This window comes from Pararge aegeria, chromosome 14, assembly GCF_905163445.1.
Source record: "Pararge aegeria chromosome 14, ilParAegt1.1, whole genome shotgun sequence".
Classification (NCBI taxonomy): Eukaryota; Metazoa; Arthropoda; class Insecta; order Lepidoptera; family Nymphalidae; genus Pararge; species Pararge aegeria.
In genome coordinates, this window is record NC_053193.1 from 12,295,264 (window position 1) to 12,313,856 (window position 18,593).

The 18,593-nt window shown below is 32.2% G+C and overlaps 4 protein-coding genes across 5 annotated transcripts; 2 read left to right on the forward strand and 2 right to left on the reverse strand.

Annotated features, from left to right (window-relative positions):
* Positions 1-2,294: 2,294 nt before the first annotated feature.
* Positions 2,295-3,610, forward strand: LOC120629084 (glutamyl-tRNA(Gln) amidotransferase subunit C, mitochondrial). The gene is made up of 2 exons (XM_039897827.1): positions 2,295-2,757; positions 3,404-3,610. The coding sequence occupies exons 1-2, from the start codon at positions 2,456-2,458 to the stop codon at positions 3,576-3,578; spliced, it is 477 nt and encodes a 158-aa protein (XP_039753761.1). The 5' UTR covers positions 2,295-2,455; the 3' UTR covers positions 3,579-3,610.
* LOC120629083 (DNA polymerase subunit gamma-2, mitochondrial) lies at positions 3,549-12,055 on the forward strand. Of its 2 annotated transcripts, XM_039897825.1 has the most exons (8): positions 3,549-3,960; positions 4,970-5,116; positions 7,804-7,848; positions 7,922-8,081; positions 8,697-8,809; positions 9,127-9,231; positions 9,367-9,407; positions 11,427-12,055. In XM_039897825.1, exons 1-8 carry the CDS (start codon positions 3,568-3,570, stop codon positions 11,491-11,493), a joined length of 1,071 nt encoding a protein of 356 aa, XP_039753759.1. In that variant the 5' UTR covers positions 3,549-3,567; the 3' UTR covers positions 11,494-12,055. The 2 variants fall into 2 exon arrangements, with proteins under 2 accessions (XP_039753759.1, XP_039753760.1); XM_039897826.1 differs by lacking the exons at positions 7,804-7,848; positions 9,367-9,407.
* On the reverse strand, positions 5,995-7,660 carry LOC120629082. Its single transcript, XM_039897824.1, has 2 exons — positions 7,473-7,660; positions 5,995-7,366 (listed from the first exon to the last, which is right to left on the reverse strand). Exons 1-2 carry the CDS (start codon positions 7,509-7,511, stop codon positions 6,029-6,031), a joined length of 1,377 nt encoding a protein of 458 aa, XP_039753758.1. The 5' UTR covers positions 7,512-7,660; the 3' UTR covers positions 5,995-6,028.
* Positions 12,056-13,907: 1,852 nt separating the features above from the next.
* LOC120629207 (ER lumen protein-retaining receptor) lies at positions 13,908-17,956 on the reverse strand. The gene is made up of 5 exons (XM_039898065.1): positions 17,751-17,956; positions 17,410-17,669; positions 16,739-16,885; positions 15,546-15,651; positions 13,908-15,317 (listed from the first exon to the last, which is right to left on the reverse strand). Exons 1-5 carry the CDS (start codon positions 17,839-17,841, stop codon positions 15,283-15,285), a joined length of 639 nt encoding a protein of 212 aa, XP_039753999.1. The 5' UTR covers positions 17,842-17,956; the 3' UTR covers positions 13,908-15,282.
* Positions 17,957-18,593: the final 637 nt, after the last annotated feature.

The following is an 18,593-nucleotide window of genomic DNA, read 5'->3' on the forward strand; positions in this document are numbered from 1 at the left end:
TTTTTTTGTTCGAACTATTCGTTTTCGAACTTAAAGAATAGAATAGAATACTTAGAATTTGTTTATTTACCAGAACAACACAAACAGACTTACATACGGTCTACGGAGTAACTTAAATATTTAGTACTTAATTATTAATAGCTTAAGTCTATGTGTCGTGCCTTAAAGTAAGACTAATTAAAGTTATATACCTACGAATAGAAAAACGTTCTATCCATTTTGGTTCATTTCCACATCACACAGAATTCCAAAAACCTATCCTTACTACTAGGGTAGGTTAACAAGTTTTTTCTATGGTGATTCTGTGGGCCAAACTAAAGCAGACGCAATAGCGGCTAAACGGCTAGTAGCACTGACAAGCCGCAGTAGGCTTGAGAGTTTTTTTGTCCATTGATTTGAGCGGCAACTTAAAAGCAAATAAAACGAAATATATAGTAGCGGAGAATTCTTAATTTACCTAATATTTACACTTAAGGCTGCAAGTGAAATCTGGCCAACTATAGAGTCAACCATCCTACTTTTCTAAGTCCATATTTTTTTTACAGAACGTGATATTGCAGATACGGAACCCTAACACTGCGCGTAGCTGGACACGCACTTGACCTGATTTTAATGTAACCTTTTTCGCGCAGTACACTTTTTTACAATGGCTTCATTAAAAACGTGGGTTTGGGTTAAGCTTTGTTTAAATAATCAAATACCAAACACCCTTATTTCATATTTCAACTACAGTAGCTACTTTATCTAAGCAATAAATAGATACATCAAAATAATAATGTAAGGTTTGGACATGTGTTTGACTCCATAGTGCCATCTAGTATGCAATGTGTCAAACTGTGTGAAGCCATGAGCGCCGCCACGGTCACACTAAATTATAATACATAGTTCCATTTACAGTATACAGCTGGCGCTACGGAGATAAGCTCATAAAATCAGAGGGGCTTCTTAAAGTGAGTTTTATCTTACTTTTTTAGTGTTTTATATTCCGCCAATCACAATTATAATGTTACCAAATTGTATCACTGCCTACACTACTGTTTTCCTGCTTTACACATTGCTAAAGAAATGTTCACCTAGAAGAACTGATCAAGATGGAAATAAAATTATGATTACATCTCTATATCTTTCAATATCCTCTAGGCTTTCCAGAATACAGGCCACTGTACCTTCATTTGGTCATACCTGCATTTAAATGTTTATTCACATCTGGGGAACTAATTTTAGTTTTGGGTGAGTTCACACTCCGCTTTGGGGATGTCGACAGAAAATAAAACTGGGATGTTAAGCTGTATGATAAAATAGCGGTAGCTAAAGAAGGAACAATGAGAACTATTTCAATGAGATAAATAAAACGTAGAATCACTACTTACATTTTATTAAATAATATTTACATTAAATCAACTAACAAATATTTAAACTTATCCTAATATTGTTTAAGGTGATTATAATATTTTATCAGATGATCCTTCAGCTAGCAGTTCTTTTTCAGCAGCCGCTTTAGCTGCTTCGACTTGCGGCTTTACATATCTGTAATATCTGTAGAAATGTTCACCTAGAAGAACTGACCCATACAGGGTTAACGCAACGCAGCCAATTACTGCACCTTTGTGTAATTTATCATACAGAACACTACGCGCATATTTCTTCATTGTATCTGTAACACATACATTATTTTTAAAAAAATAAGTCATAGTAGCAATGCAAATACACTATAACCCAATATGGTTCTTATGAGTTTTAAGAAACAGTGATGACTGGAAAAATAACAAACCTACACAAAAAGTTCAAAGAAATACTATCAACTAGTTTCTTATTTATTTCTATCTCCTCAGTGTGTAACTTATAATTTTTGTATTACTTTAAATTTTATAACCTAAAATATTTGCAATTCTTCAAAAGTCATAACAATGACAGATAACAAATATCGTTGGCATTAGCTAATGACCAAAGACAATAACTAAACTATTTTTCTATTGTGTATTATCGTTAGTTTCCTTTTAGTTTACGAGTATTTATGTAATTAATCAAAACCATCAAGCATTGACGGGCTTTCGCTCTCGGCGCCCGAGCTACATCCTTCTCTGTCTACGCTACATCCTGTACTGTATCATTAAATCGTACCCCAAAATGTTCAGACAAAATCTTGTTGGGCTCTTTGGCTCACGTCACGCCAGTCAATTTAAAAAAAAAGTTTTGGCCATTGGTTATTGCGGGTTATTGCTATTTAATTACCTCTACCCTCCATATATTTAATGTCCTTAGTCAACTCTAGAGTCTAGACTGGAAAGTCGAACCCAGAGTCGAAAGCACAGACCAGTAAATAAAGTCTAAAGCAAACTGGTGCTTAGTCTATGGGTGACAAGTATAAAAATAAATAAAAGAAAATATTAACTGATTTTTCGAAAAAGTATCACAGAAGTATATTTATATCAAAAATTATATCAACTGTTTAGTTATGCAGTTTAAGTTTGCCATTAGAACTTTTACTAAAACTACATATTGTATATGTTATACAGTACAACCTCGAAGATTTAAATCCAAAGTGCCCGCAAATCCAGTGACAACATTAGAAAAACAAACGCACCAAAGAATTAAAGTTGATACAAACACAATAGCTCTATTAGAGAGGCTTTCTTTAGTAAAATGCGATACGGACGAGGGTGTTAAGGTTTTGGAAGATTCTATCGCTTTTGCAGATAAAATTCTTCATATAGATACTACTGGGGTGGAACCTCTGTATACTGTTTTAGAAAATGAGTAAGTACCCACATAATCAACATCTGATTGGCAAGCTTGTTCTGTTGTCCTGTTTTCATGTTAGTGATAAAAACCATGACCAACTGCTGCTCTCAAAGTATTAGAAGTACATAACCTATACACCAAAATTTTTTTTGGCACTTGTTTACGGGTAGGAATTCTTTGAGTCAAAACTGAAGACATCCACAAGAACAGACAATGTAGAAATAGTTGACCTTAGCCAAGATATGAATGTGGACTACAACTGGCTGGCTGACTCCACTTCAAAAACACAACACTCTACTTGTCAAAATCTACACAAATTAATCATAATTTTTCTATTTAAACAACATCCTCTCTTTCTTATAGTAATTGAATAAAATATATTCTATGTCAATACACACATCTTGCCTTACAGTAAGCATAGCTTGTGTTATGGGTACTAAGATAGCTGATGGGCATTTTTAAGAACATAATAAACATAAATAGTTATAATAGAAAAACATTCACATTCATCACACAAACATTTCCCAGTTGTAGGAATCAAACCCACAACCTTAGACTCAGAAAGCAGGATTGGTGCCCACTGCAACATTTGTGCAAAAAAAATTAAATTTGTTCTATTTTAAAAAAAATAACACATTTTAAAAATTATATCATTTTGCAGAAATCTAAGTTTACGACAAGACCAAATAACTCAAGGCAACTGTCAAGCTAATATTTTAAGAAATGCTAGTGTAACAGAAGATGACTATTTTGTTGCTCCCCAAGGCAACATACCACTCCATGAAGTGCAACCTGAAATAATAAAATCACAAAAAGTAAAGAAAAATGAAAACTGATTTACAAAAGCTTACTTCCTTAGCAAAATTCCTCACAAGTAAGCATTCCCTTAAAACAAAAACAGTAATAAGCCTAGAGAAACCAAGTAGGATTTTACTTCAAAATATTTACTGTAGTTGGTTGAAATCAATACATGGAAAGACTTTACAACATTTTTCTATATATTTAGATAAAAATATAGCACAGTTGTCGCAAAAATTCTGTTATGGTTTCATTAAACCACAGTCAGTAGATATTGATGAATTAATAATAGACAATAGCAATGATGATTTTAAGCCAAGAAATACTATAAAGTTGAAACTGAATTTAGTAGTTCCTCAAGAAGATATAATGCAGTATTTCATTCAGTGGCAAAGATATAGGAAATATTGGTGGAGTTCTGTAAGTAAACATGCACATATTTAAAATAACATCAAAACATTTTTTATTATATTTAAGTATTTATGATATGCTAAAGTATATATTTTTTTATATTTATCAATAGTATTGTTGTTTGTGCATAGTCTGCTTTATGTTTAGTATGTATTTATTTGTATGTATTTTTTAAACACTACCCCATCTTTTCGTTTTTCGTCTTCCGTACCTAAAGTTTCTCTGCAGAGATTGCTACTAAGCATTAAGGCTGCCTTTTGTATCCTACTACGTACTTGAAGTGTCTGTTATATTTTTTTTTGCTTTTCTTAACTTGATGTGGTATACATAAAAAGAGTATAAATAAATATTGTTTATAGAAATTCATTTCATATTTTTGTCTCCATAATGGCCTTAATGTTTCCTTACCCTGGATAAAAAGTCTGTGTAAGTAAGATTTCTAATATTATAGTTATTCATAAAATCATTGTTCCATAATAGAAAAACATTACTTGTTTATCAACAGGCTACATACTTGTTAAGTTAAAAGTTACGCAAGATCTACATTTCTAGTCATTTTAATAAGGGTGCAATTCAAACAAGCCAAAATGAATGAATATTATTAGTACCAAAATTACTTGCATAATGCTTTCTAAAATACTATTGAACAAATGTATTGTGGCTACTACAAAATTTGTAAGCAAGGTCTATTTATAAGCCAGTAAAACTAATATTCCTAGACTAGACTACAATCTTTTTGGGAGCACTTTTTTGCTTTTGCTTTTATGGCTGCATCTTGCCATTCAGTATTTCTATTTGCTGGCTTTTCTTCTTAAGTTACTCAGTATATTTTAAACTCAGATTATTTTTTATTTTCTCTTTTTATATTATTTTTTATGAAATACTTTTTTTTTTTTTTGAAAAATTTAAATTTAAATGATATCACCAATTATATGTATATAATGTATTATTTCATATAGTGTTTTTGTAAATTTTTTATATTATATTTTTAGTTAATAGAAATGCTTTCTGTTTGCAGATTACAACCACTCCAAGTCTATTCAGCATAAATATGATGCAAGGAGTTGAAAGTGCTGATGTGAATATTATTGCCAACTTTAGCTGCGGATCTCAAATAGTAGAGACAATTGGTATTAACAGCAATGATTCTGAAAATAATAATAATGTAAGACATGAACTATAAAATGTAGAACTTATAAAATATAAATGTGATTATATTTATTAATTCCACATAAACTACACCATATATTTGAAAATTTGGGTTGCAAGGTCAAAATTATTTTTACTATTTGGTAAAATATCTATTCTGGTAACACCAAACTAGAAATGTATATAATAATTTGAATGAAACTGTATTCCAGCAGAATTTAAGTCTTAACAAAAGCCAACAAAGAAATCAAAACCAACAGTAGTTTCGCTAAATTATTAACTTACTAGAAATGGTCATAAACTAGTGATCACTGCTTCTGGGAAAGGTACAGAAGCCATTTGTGGGGTTGAGTATATGTTTTATAACATGATTCCTTAGGTAATATTTGACCTACCAATGCGTAAGTTTAAACAGTAACAGTATATAGTAAACAGTTATAACACAATTATTACATTAAGTTACAATATAGTTAAAGAATTCCTTAGGGATAAGTTTGTATAACTAATAATGTACTTTGCTTCATCTCTTACTAGACAGAATGATCGTAAAATGCTGAAGTAATAGAGCCACTTCTGAGTTTCTTCACAGCTTCTTGGTAGAATATGTCTTGCGAACATGTGGTAGAGTCACTAAATATAGACTTGATGTTTCAATTAGGCTGAATAGAAAAAAAAATTGAATTTGAATTCAAAACAAACTTTCTCATTATTGCAAGATAAAATGAGAACACATAGTTCCTATAGATACATCAACTCAGTTGTGCGCGCGGCCCTATGTGTGGGTAAACCTTGTACATATACAGTGACTTTGTGTGCGTGACAAGAGGTACAGTCGGGTACAAATACAAATACAGTTATTTACGGGTTATATACGGGTTTTTTTTTAAAAAAACAGTTATTTGGTAATTTAATGTTTATTTATTGAACATTATTCTGAATCGCTACTTGAAAAATCAAATGATGAATTTTCGGATTCGCTGCTCTCATCAAGGTTAATTATGAATTCTGACTCCATGTCAAAATGTCTATAGTATTCTTCTTCTTTCTTTTGTACATGTCGACAAGTATTACCCCACATCCCTTCATCAATTTGACTTAAACATTCATTTATGAGTTTCATTATTTCCGTCACATTTTGGTCGACATTACGCGAAGCAATATAATTTTTTAAAATTCCCCACACATTTTCTATGGGGTTTAGTTCAGGATGATATGGTGGCAATCGAAGAACTTTTATGCCATATCGCTGAAGTATGTCATCAATCTTGTAACAGATATAGTTTTCTTTATTTTTTTTAATCAAATCATACAGTTCAATTTTTTTCATATCTTGATTAAAAGCTATATTTTTTTCTGTCAGCCATCTCTGCATTTCTATTTTTTTGGAATTCGAATTTGGGGCTCTGTCATTTTGAACGTTATGGTATGAGGCATTATCAAGCACAACCACAGAGTTAGGTGGAAGATTCGGTACTAGACGTTCTTTTAGCCACTTTTCATAGTTTTCCGCGTTCATGTTAGAATGGTAATCACCAGAAACACTATTTGCTTTGTATGTCAATAGTGCGTTAGGTACGAAACCTTGTTCTGAACCAGCATGCACAATGATAATTCTTTGTCCTTTCGACAGGTTTCTCTTTAAAGGTGGTCCATCTTTATTACCCCATCCTTTGTTTTGAACATGATTAGTTAAGATATAGCTCTCATCTGTATATACGATACACCGATTTTCTTGACGGTATCTGAGTAAATTTTTTAGGTAGGAAAATCGTAGTTTTTGGATGTCATGCCGCTCTATAATAACACGTCTGTTATCCACAGTTTTTCGCCATTTGTATCCCAACTTTAACAAAGCTGTACGCAGAGTCGAAATACTTCCATCATAGTTAAGTTTATCTTGAAATATTCCTTTCAACTTTAGCAAGGTAGGTAACTCACGATGTTCTAAATGGTAATTTTGAATAGTGGAACGTATAACATCAACGTTAAAGTTGTCTAATTCTAACTTCTTTAAACGTTTTTTACGGTCTTTATGCGGAGATTTAAACTTAGAGTCAGATTCTTTTCCTTCAGCCAATATATTAGTAACTGTTCTCTCTGATACCCCCACTGCCATTGCTGTTCTTTTCCGTACGCTATTTAAATGTTCACTTAGTTTCGATATTAAAATTGGACTTGCACTGCAAACTGGATCACTTACTAGTTCCAATATATCTCTCGCATCTATTTTCAGAAATTCGTATACCTTAGCAATGGTTTCTCGAGTCTAAAACAATAATACGTAAACGTCAACAAGGATATATTTTTTCGTATATAGAATCATAATAAATACCTATTCATTACATCTAAATTTAAAAATAAAAAATATTTACCTGACTCCTTAAACATTTTTTCCGTGAAGAACTAGACATTTTCGTAAACGACTGTACCCGTAAGAAAAAGCGATAGGAACACGTCTTGCTCGAACGACGACTGCCGCGTCACTGCCACACGAATGAAAGTTGTATATTTACAAGCGCACGCACACATAGGGCCGCGCGCACAACTGAGTTGAAGTATCTATAATAGTCTTTATCTCTGAATTAATTATCCGTTTTCTATTGCCTTTGTTTAGTTTAAAGTATTAACTTTCTAACTATTTAGATGGGACTTTTAGCATATTGCTTTAGGAAAGTCTTATTTTAATCGCTTCTATGGTTGCAGCATGATGCACGCAAAACAAACAAGCAAACAATTATTCTTAAATTTGTAAGTAATAAACATTTGTATTTATAACTTAAAAAAGCAAAACGAAATTACTTATTGACTTTTTTTGTTACAGAATGCTACCCATACATCAAGTCTAACTTGTGCAATGGGATTGGAGACAGCTTTACTGACTCTTTTATTAGATGGAATTACAAATGCAACCAAAGAAGAGTATTTGAAACTCCATAATAAGATGGCACCATACAAAATTTCCTTTGCATTGGATAGTAAAGGTGTGCATGAAGGTACCTTGTCTCATCTTCTAGGAATAGGGGCTATGCAGGCTTTGAAGCAAAAGAAACTAACCAAAATAATGTAGTAATCTTGTATGCAAAATAATATAGTAACCACTATCTAAAAATGTAGGAAGAAATGGACCAGGACAACACTTAAGCAAGTCCACAACTAATACTAAATTTATTTGATAAAAATCAAAAGTAACCTTTAGTTTAAAAAAAAAAAAATCTCAGAGTTTGTCAACCTTTTTATTCCAAAATTATAAATCACTTCACAGCTTGGTATGTGTATACAAACTAGCCTTGAATAGATCCAAACAAATACAAAATCCAGCATTTTTGGCAGGGTTTAAGCTTTCTTAGGCTTTTGCTGCTTAATGGATTCACTTGCTTAAAATAATTTTAAAAATACTTCCTGTATTAAGAACAAGACAGCAATTAATAACGCTTGAAAAATATTGACTAAAGTTTCTAAGATTAAGTCAAGATTATGTAATTATGTAATAATCACTGATCTAATATATTTTATTATTGATAGATAGAAAACTAACCTTATCTTGTAGAAGCTCTAACGAATTTAATAAGTTCATATTATTGTGTGGCTGTTCCCAGATGAAAAAATATTAAGTATTCTAAAAGAATTAGCGCAACTGATATTTCACAAACTCAGCAAAAATGAGATATCGAGTTGGCTGCCAAATTTCACACTGCCCCTTCAACTACAGGTAAAAATCTAAGATTAATTTATGATTTTTTTTTAAAGAAAATAAATAAATAAAATCTATTTTAGAATGCACAAGCATTAAAAACGCTATTTAATAAAGCAAAAGTTGAATAATAAAACTGATATTGAATGCTTATTTTACAGGATTTATTATTAAGTTTATTCAAAAAACAGAAAATCATGAAATGTGTATAAACAAAATATTTAAACTGTTCCATGTTAATTTTTACAACACAAGTTTAGCAATAGTAGTGGCATTGCACATTTACATGTTTTAAATCTTCCATTCCATTCTTTCTCATATCTCTTTCATTGCAGATCAAAGAAAATCTACAGATGGGTGTAACATATACTGCAATACTAAATGAAAATACACTATCAAATGGGATTTTTCATTTGTTAAACAGCAACACTATGTTAAAGGTTTGTAATTTGTTTTTAATTATGATCCACATGATATTGAACTTTTGAATTTAAATAATCAAAATATTGCTTGCTTCAACAGTGAAGTAAAAAATTGTGAGTAAACCTGCAAAGCTTTTTTTTGTATTGTTGTAGGAAAGCTTTATGGCTAACTCTGATCCTTGGGCAGGATGGAGGTATGTTGGCTTTGTTATACGCCCCGGGCATCTTTTATTTTTTATTCTCTTACAAGTTAGCCCTTGACTGCCATCTCAGTCTCTCTAGCCCGGTAATAAGTGATGATGCAGTCTAAGATGGTAGCGGGCTAACTTACTAAGGAGTATGGTAAAGCCTCCCATCCGATCAGACCAGAGAAAATTCTGAAATTATAAATTCCCAAATTGCCCCTTTCGGGAATGGAACCCGGGACGTCCTACTTAAATTCAAAGCGCTCACCGTTGCGCCAGGGAGGTCGTCGAAATCTGTTGTATCCTTCCCGCATCGAAAAACTTGCATCTGAGAGTTCCTTAACATTCTAAAAGACTTGTGTGGTCTGTCAATCCGCATTTGTACACTGTGTTAGATTATGGCCTTAACATTGAGAGGAGACCCGTGCCATATAGTTTACACTCACACACACTTGCGCACACACACACATACACGGGCGCACACATGCACACATACACACACACTTAAAGAGTAGCTGCATGTTTTTTTTTGTACTTGAAACTTAATCATTGTATTTTTATCTCTGTTTAATTGACTTACCCGGCTCTAATTTTTTTTTATTGGCATTTACTATGTTCTACTTTTGTTTTAATTGTACTCTACATTTATTGTTGGAAGTGGGCGTTAATTGTTGCGACACATTTTATACTACTGCTAAAGTTATCGTGGCACCATGTTTACTGTGTCAATTCAGTACCCTTACCAATATTCTGAATAAATAAATAAATAATAAAAAAAAATGGTAATGAGTTGACGATGATGATGAATGAATGCTAATCTGTCAATGCTACAAATTTAAGCTTGCTATTTATCACTTAAACATGATGCAAGTCGTGGTATTAATGTATAGTAAGCTATAACACCCTGGGGAATGCGCCAACCGCACTATATAATCAGCCGAGTATCATACAAGGCATAACACTTAATTTTCGATGCTTATCAAAAAACCTCTTAAATTACAACTTGTACCTACTTCAGATAAAGCGATAAGTTACGAACTCATTATTTATCCCATTAATCGTGTATCTTCGACACCGCCTTGACACACAACACCGCCATTACTGATAAGTTAAGTATTTTAATTCATTTGATCCTTGCTATAGTTAAACAGTAGATAACAAAAGATTAGACTTTCCAAATATATTGGCAGATTGGCGCAGTGGGCAGCAACCCTGCTTTCAGAGTCCAAGGCTGTGGGATCGATTCCTACAAATGGAAAATCACTGTGTAATGAAAATCTATGAGTTTGTCTGGGTGTTTATTTGTATATTATAAGTATTAATGTGTATTGTTCATAAAACATTCATCAGTCATCTCAGTACCCATAATACAAGCTACGCTTACTTTGGGGCTCGATAGCGATGTGTGTATTGTCGTACTTATATTTATTTTTTTCATCACACTCGCTCATCGCTAGAGACTCATATCCAAGATATTAGACACAGTTGATTTATTTTAAAATTACCGTACCAATTTGTTCTTTATTTAGCTACCCGATTAAGTTTAATTTGCACCTAACAGCAAGTTATATGGACCACTTTTAATTTAGCCGGATAATAGTTTTTTTTTTTTATTGGAAAGCAATAGTAGATTTTATTCCGCTGGGAATAATAATCGAGACCATAATCTAAAGAGCGGCCTAGGAAACTAATGCAGTGGAAAAACAGCAAAAAATAGTCAGTTAGAAACGTATTTGAAAGTTATCCTGTTTTTTTCCTCGAAGTGTGACGAAAATCGTCGTTTGAAACGCGTTTAGTACATTACTTGTTGGCTTTCTTAGCGCATTATGGCGCCTAATACCGCCTCAACCTGCTTTAAATAAATCGAAAGTAAAGTATTAGTATGAAAAATGTTTCGCTAGTAGGTAATTAAAATAAATCTCGAGGTACAAAGCAAATAAATAACTTCTAAATATGTGCACTGTATTTTATTTATGTGAGCCTAATATTTCGAACACGATGTTAATGGAACTTTTCTTATTGTTGCAGGAGCAAGTTCATGTTGCAGATTTCGACACCTATGCAGCTTTATTGTGTGGAAAAGATTAAAACATAACAATAGTATTTATTAGAAAGTAGCTGAAGTCCGCATTCAGGGAATCATTTTAGGTCAGACACCCGCATGCTGGGTTTGCCCTGGCTAATATTACCAGTCATGAGCTTATATGCGGCTTTCCTGACGACTTTTCTGGCGAACTGGTAAACACTGTAAACTTTTAAGCCGAAGTCCCGGGTTCAAACGCAATTTAGGAATTTATTATTTCAGCAATTTCCCTGGTCTAGTCTGTTGGGGGCTTCGGCTGTAGCTTGTTACTACCCTACCGATAATTACGTTGCACCTAGCGTTCTAGCGTTCCAGTACGACGCTGCATAAAAACCGTATATCCGTATGGATTTCATTTAACTGCTATACCCCTAACAGGTTAATCCTTTATGATCTTAAGATGACGAAGCAGTTCACCCAGGTAACACTGCAATCAAGACAAACTTTATTAATAAAAAATCGGAGGTGTTTTAGCCTTGTAGTAATGCCATCCCAGTGGCCTATTAAAAAGTATCCAATATATATAAGCCAATAAAAAAGAGTTGTGAACAAACCATTTTTAATAGATAAAATAGCATACGTGTGTTGTTTGTTTTATTAGAAAACGAATAAAAAAATTTAATAACTTGTTTGTTTCATTTTATTCACGTTCAATTAATTAAACACATTATAAATGCTTTCGTGATTTAAAAAAAAAGGGCCCTATTGAATTCGCAAACACATTACGATAATGGCTTTTTTTCTAATCTGCAAATAAAATAACCGATTTTGTTTCACTTCCAAATTTATATATTTATTTCATGATATTTTATATTAGAATCTTAAGCTATATTTAAAGATGTTCTGTCGATTCATCTTAATAATTATAATGACATGTTAAATTAAAGGAAATTAAAAATATCTCAAGTGTTTTCGCAGAAAATACTAGTATTGGTAAATTAAATTGGATTTTAAACAATTGTTAAAATTAGTAGTTTATTAGTTTTATTGTTTTGCTTTATGGTTTTTTTATAGTTCCTAAGCAGCACAATACATTTCGCCATTTGGAGAAGGAAAACAAGTTGCTGTCAAAAATATTTGAACGGCAACTCGAGAGCTACGCCACGCTAGTTAGTGGAGGAGACAGGACGTTATAACAGAGCGTCACGTCACGAGCGTCACTTAGCATTGTAACTAAAGTATAGCTGATCCGAAATATACAATCCAAACTTGATATGGAAATATCATGTTGTTTCAAACATTTTCTATCTATTACAATGAGATAACCAATTTCTATCCCTATCAATCATACAGAATGTATGAAGTGTCTAGTCATTAAGGGCTACAACCAAGGTGGTTAGTACAGAAATCTTCATTATTTAATTAAGAAATAATATATTAACATATACTTAGATTATTTTACTGTGTCACAATCCACAACCGATGCATAATGTAAACGTATGCTACGGAGGTTAAAATATGGCATGTCCACAAAACGTCGTGGCCATGTCAAATATGCGGTACAATTCATTAGTAATACTAACATGGTTTTTAGTTCCTGTATTACGAAACTTGTCATTATTGCGTTGAATTTTATTGCATTGTGATTATTTATAAAAATGAGTTCCAAGGCACAGGAGACGATAGTGCCCTGGGAGACAGTGAGAAGTATTGCACGTACTACGGATCACACAGCTACAGCTTACGGATCGACATCAATTACGAAACACCGTTATGTAGGTTAACCCGGATTCGTAATTTTAGAATTTCTTCATACTAATTTAGCAACGCTATAACAAATCGATCGATCGAGCGGTCAATGAACCCTGTCAATGCTCACAAGGGAATCGCTTATTTATTTTCGTTCCCAGATTCAAAATATTTAAAGCGTTTTTTTATTGACAAAGGAAACGAATATTAAAACTAACAGAGCCACGCTGCTAGGCATAGCTATTATATCCAAAATGCAAAAATTATTTATTTCAAGTAGGCCTAATATAAGCACTTTTGAAACGTCAAGTCTGTCTGTTTGTAGTGACTACCACCGGTTCGGAAGGCAGATTCTACCGAGAAGCCGGCAAGAAACTCAGCAGTTGCTCTTTTCCAAAATCAACCATTTACATTTATGATTTATTAAATGTGTTTTAACACAGTGTTTAAACTTATGCATTGGCAGATCCAAAATTACCTTTGGAATCATATTATAAAACCATATACTCAATCCCACAATTGACTTTTGCACCTTTCGCAAACGTCATGCAGATGTCACTAACTAATGTCCATTTCGAGTAAGGCGGTTTATATCCACTTTTCGTTTATAAAGAGCAATGTTTTGTCTTAAAACCTATTTCTTTACACTTTTCACGGAGGGATTCGCGTGATTTAAGTTTATATATTGATCGTACAGCTCTTTTCTGCAATATAAATATAGTTTCGATATCAGCAGCTTTACCCCACAACAAGATTCCGTAGGACATAACGATAGCTACTCCTAGAGGCGTGGTACGACAACACTGGTAATAAGTTACCAGTGTTATCGTACTTCTGTATTCACTGTATGAATGACAAAACAATAATTACACTTTTTGTTTAACAGCTGTTAATGATGTATCAAATGTGAGTGTGTATGTTTGTATGATATCTATGTTCGGCTTAACCATTGCACTGATTGATGAAATATGATTGGCATTAAGCTAACTTGCATTTTACAGAATACTTACATACAATACTTTTTATACCTGGAAGAATGAAGAGTTCCTACGGATTTTCGCAAATAATTGCGAAGCATGGACTGTACCAGTGGTTTTTCGATTTTCTATATTCAATAAGTTCGGTTAAGTTAAACGCGGGCACAGCTGGTTATAGATCGCATACAAAGTTTCGTAATTATTAATTCAATATTAAACTCGGTGAGACATGCACGCTAATAATTAACTATTTAATAGTAACTAATAATTGTATTTTTGGCTTCCAAAATTAAGAAACAATGTTTAAATTGTTAGAATTAATATTGCTGTTAGTTTGGCTTTTTAAGTCAACGGTCTAAATGGCGGTAGATGGGCATACATAAGAGGAGGCAGAGGAAAGAAAGATTTGGACATTATTTGAACAATTATTTTTGATTATAATAATTCATTAAAAAAAAAAAAATAGATTTAGTGTATTTTTTCTTACCTTAGCTTAGATTGACAAGTCAACAAACCTTTCAAAAAATCAAACTAATTATTGCCATTTAACATAATCACCAAAAATAAAGAGAAAATCTATGTTCTTAAGCATCTAGTCTTTATTTTAAAAGACTCGATTGATCAAAGAATCAAATCTTCAAAAACTCATTCTTATTGGTCTAAAACACTCACTTTTTAAGGGTAAACCTTATAATATATTTTATGTATACTAATTGTTTTTTAAGATATTTAGGTAACCCAATGTACAAAAATTCATATAAGTAATCTGAATACAATCTTGGAAACTACCATTACCAGATAGGTCATTCACACCCATAATATTGCACTAACATGGCCCCTAACAAATTTCCTATTAATCTTAGTTTCTCACTCTCCCCCAAGATTAAAATCTATGTACACCCATTTAGCGTAAGGATAAAACAAAGGATCACAAAGTCATAGCATAGAAGATAACAAAATTACATAAATTAAGTGTATAACAGAATGACAATTGCTTCATAATAACAATTGTTTTCACAGCTGCAAAGTGTCACTTGTACAACTAGGTTCTTAGGTAATTAATTATTGACTTATATAAAATATACTTGAAGACATTTTTGTCAGTTTCATATTGCACCTAAAAGGCTTGTGTGGCTTAGGCTGGTAGCTGTAGCTTCTTTCCTTTAAGAACTGTAACAATAAAATGGTTTTATATTACTTATGGCTGATTTAATCGCTCGCTTTTTAAACATAGTTGGCAGAAATAATGAATGAATGAATATACTTTTATTGCACACCACAAAAAGTATATAAAAAAAGAAAAGTATAACAACCAACATATACAATTTGGCGGCCTTATGAATTAGTACTAACTAAAATGTATGTTAACAGGACTTGAACTAAAGACATTCAACTTACCTTTAGTGATGTAGAGGTAAAAGAAGTCACAATACAGCACAGTCTGTACGACACCAGCGATTACCGCTATAGGTTCAAAATGTTCCTCAACAAAGTAGCGGTATATCTGAAATTCAAATAATAAAATTTATTCAATTATGCACAACAAAAATGCAAGGAATAACATTTATTCAATAATGCATATAGTGGTGATGGTGCAATGGGTAGGAGCTCAACTTTACTTTAATGGGGCTGTTTTGAAGTAAAACATTGTGAGGAAATGTGCATGCCTGTGAATCCTTCATAATGTTCTCAAAGGTATGTGGAGTCCACCAATCCGCAATGGGCTAGCATTCTCATTGCAAGACCCAAGCTCTGTAGGGCCGGTTAATGGGTTGGTGTGATGATGATGATGCATATCCATATCCAGTAACTTTGATAGTTTATATTTAAGGAACATGTATTATGCTTTATGAAATTTAGCTCATACAATTCCTTGTCTATAAACCTATATTATTCAAAAATAGTAATAACATGTAAAAGTGGTTTAAAACTGATGGTTAAGGAGAAAAGTAGATAGGGCATAATCTTCAGTGTTACAAATTTATCAGCATTTAGCTTATCTGTTATTCTTTTCTCTAACATGACCCTTTAATTATATTTTAATAAGAGTATCAATTATATAGCTGCTTATTTACAAAATTCACAACCAGTTTCACAAATAAAGATGCAGTTAAGTACAAATGTAATAAATGATTATAGTTGGATGACACAGTGGAATACAATTAAAATAAAATGAATCATAGTTTTAATTAATTAATTAATTAGCTTATTATATGTGTAATTTAATTTAATTTTTACTACTATCAATCTATTTTAATTGATTCTCTATACTAAATTATATTTGGTAATTTACAAAAAAGTGTGTTTGTTTGTCCTTACTTTGTGCCCTAACAAAGGAACTTAACTTGATTTTTGGCATTAGTTGAAAGGTCAGGTCATATCTATATATATATATATATTGATGTTCCAAAAGTACTTATAGAGCAAGCCTATTTAAACCTTTCAAAGACATTTAAAAAGTATTTATAAAGTAGGTCTACTGAAAATAAACAAATTTAAATGAATCTAGAATTTTCATAATAATATGTATACTAATCATCATGTGGCTCCTACCAATAAAGTAATAGACTGAATATGCAAATTCCACTTACCCAGTTCAAGAGATAGAGACCTCGGTATGAGCCTAGGGCAAACAAATAGTGAGATGTAATACTTTCAGCCTCCCCAGTCTTTGACACCAGGAACAACTGGGGCAAAATTGCAACTGACTCCAAATAAATTGAGAATGTCCATAAAACCTGAAATTTACAATTAGTCAATTAAAAATGCCATCATTCTTCTTACCAATTGGTACAATTGAACAAATTTATCTATCTGAGACTACTTATTTTAAGTTTTACTTTTGAACAACCTAAAAGATCTTTTGAATTAGTATCAATAAAATAATTGTCTATTCATGTTTAATTTTAATAAAAAGCTGTCTACCAACTGCTCATTTTTTTGTACGGGGACCCTTATACAGTACATGTATTTCTGACTTAAAAAAGCTAATTAAATTATTAAATGTATTGTAAAAAGTGTAGAAATAAAAGTAAAACATTACAGATTATGTTTTATCTTTATGAATTTCCTATCTACTTATAAATATAATTTTTGGATATAAAATTCTCAACACATGAAAGACATGACATTGTTATCATATAGAGAGTCCAAGTTACTTTTTAAGTTAAGTTCAGTTTGAATTAAATCTACAGGCCCAAAGTTGCTGCAAAATTTAGTTATGTGAATACGATATAATGATAGAAAAGGGAACAATACTAACCTCCAATGCAGTGAACTCGCGATTGATAAGTAAAGCGAGTATCAGAGTTGGAATCAACAAAAACTCAATCCTAAATGTGTCGTGATTGTGATCATAAGTGGCCTTAAATTTGACATACATCAAATACACTGTAGCGTAAGATGCCGCGATGAAGACTATTTTCATTATCGTGTTATAAGCCGACACGTAAGCTGTTAGTAAGTCCAAATATCTCGCGGTGTATACCACGGAAAATAGTATTTGCGATTTTCCCGATATCCCTGAAATATAAAATATAACATAAAACTTAATGCACTGTATATAACACTTGAAAATACAAGGATCAAGCCGGTACTGATTACCTGCACATGATCTGGTTTTCCAGATTTTTAGTAGCAGTATAATAATAGCTAACAGGTGGGATAAGTCGGCGAGTAAACGAAATATATTCATGATTCAATATTTTGGGGAATAGTTTAATTAGACGCCGCGTAAACTAACACCACACTCAACAATCTTCTCATTCAACCAAAAATTACAAAAATGACGTGGCTGAATGACAAAGAAAGTTTTTGTTGCCAGAATAATAAAACAAGTGTACACCAAATCACAGACATATAAACAGATTATATGTCTGTGTCTCCAAGTACACTAAAAATGTTTGTATCATCATTCATTCCGCCATAGACGCCATTAGGCTTTACCTTCTGTGTCAAACTCTATTTTACAAAAATATCGATTATAATTATTAATTTTTATAAATTTTTGGTAATATTTGTACTATTTTGTCCTAAGTCGTAAACAACAGATTAAATTTAACCGATATGGTATCAATGCCTAAAATTGATGAAGTGTTATTTAAGTAATGAAACATAAAATATTATATGGATTCCATCCATTCTAAGTAATAATAGAGATTTTTGTGACAGCTCGTCCGGGGAAATATTACCGCCTTGCAAGGTGTCAAAATTTACCGGTATAAATTCAGCCCTTTGTTTATAAAATGGAGGGTAGAGGTAAGGAGAGTCATCTGTGTATATGAAAAAGTGTCGTCAAAATGTATTAAATTAGGATGGCGCCACATTTGCATCAGGGTAACTCTTAAAAGAAGCGCCAAATATAAATACCGTACTATTTACTGTTTACGAAATAAAATCACTCTAAACGCACGTTTGGTTATAATAAATCTGTAAGGTTATATTTAC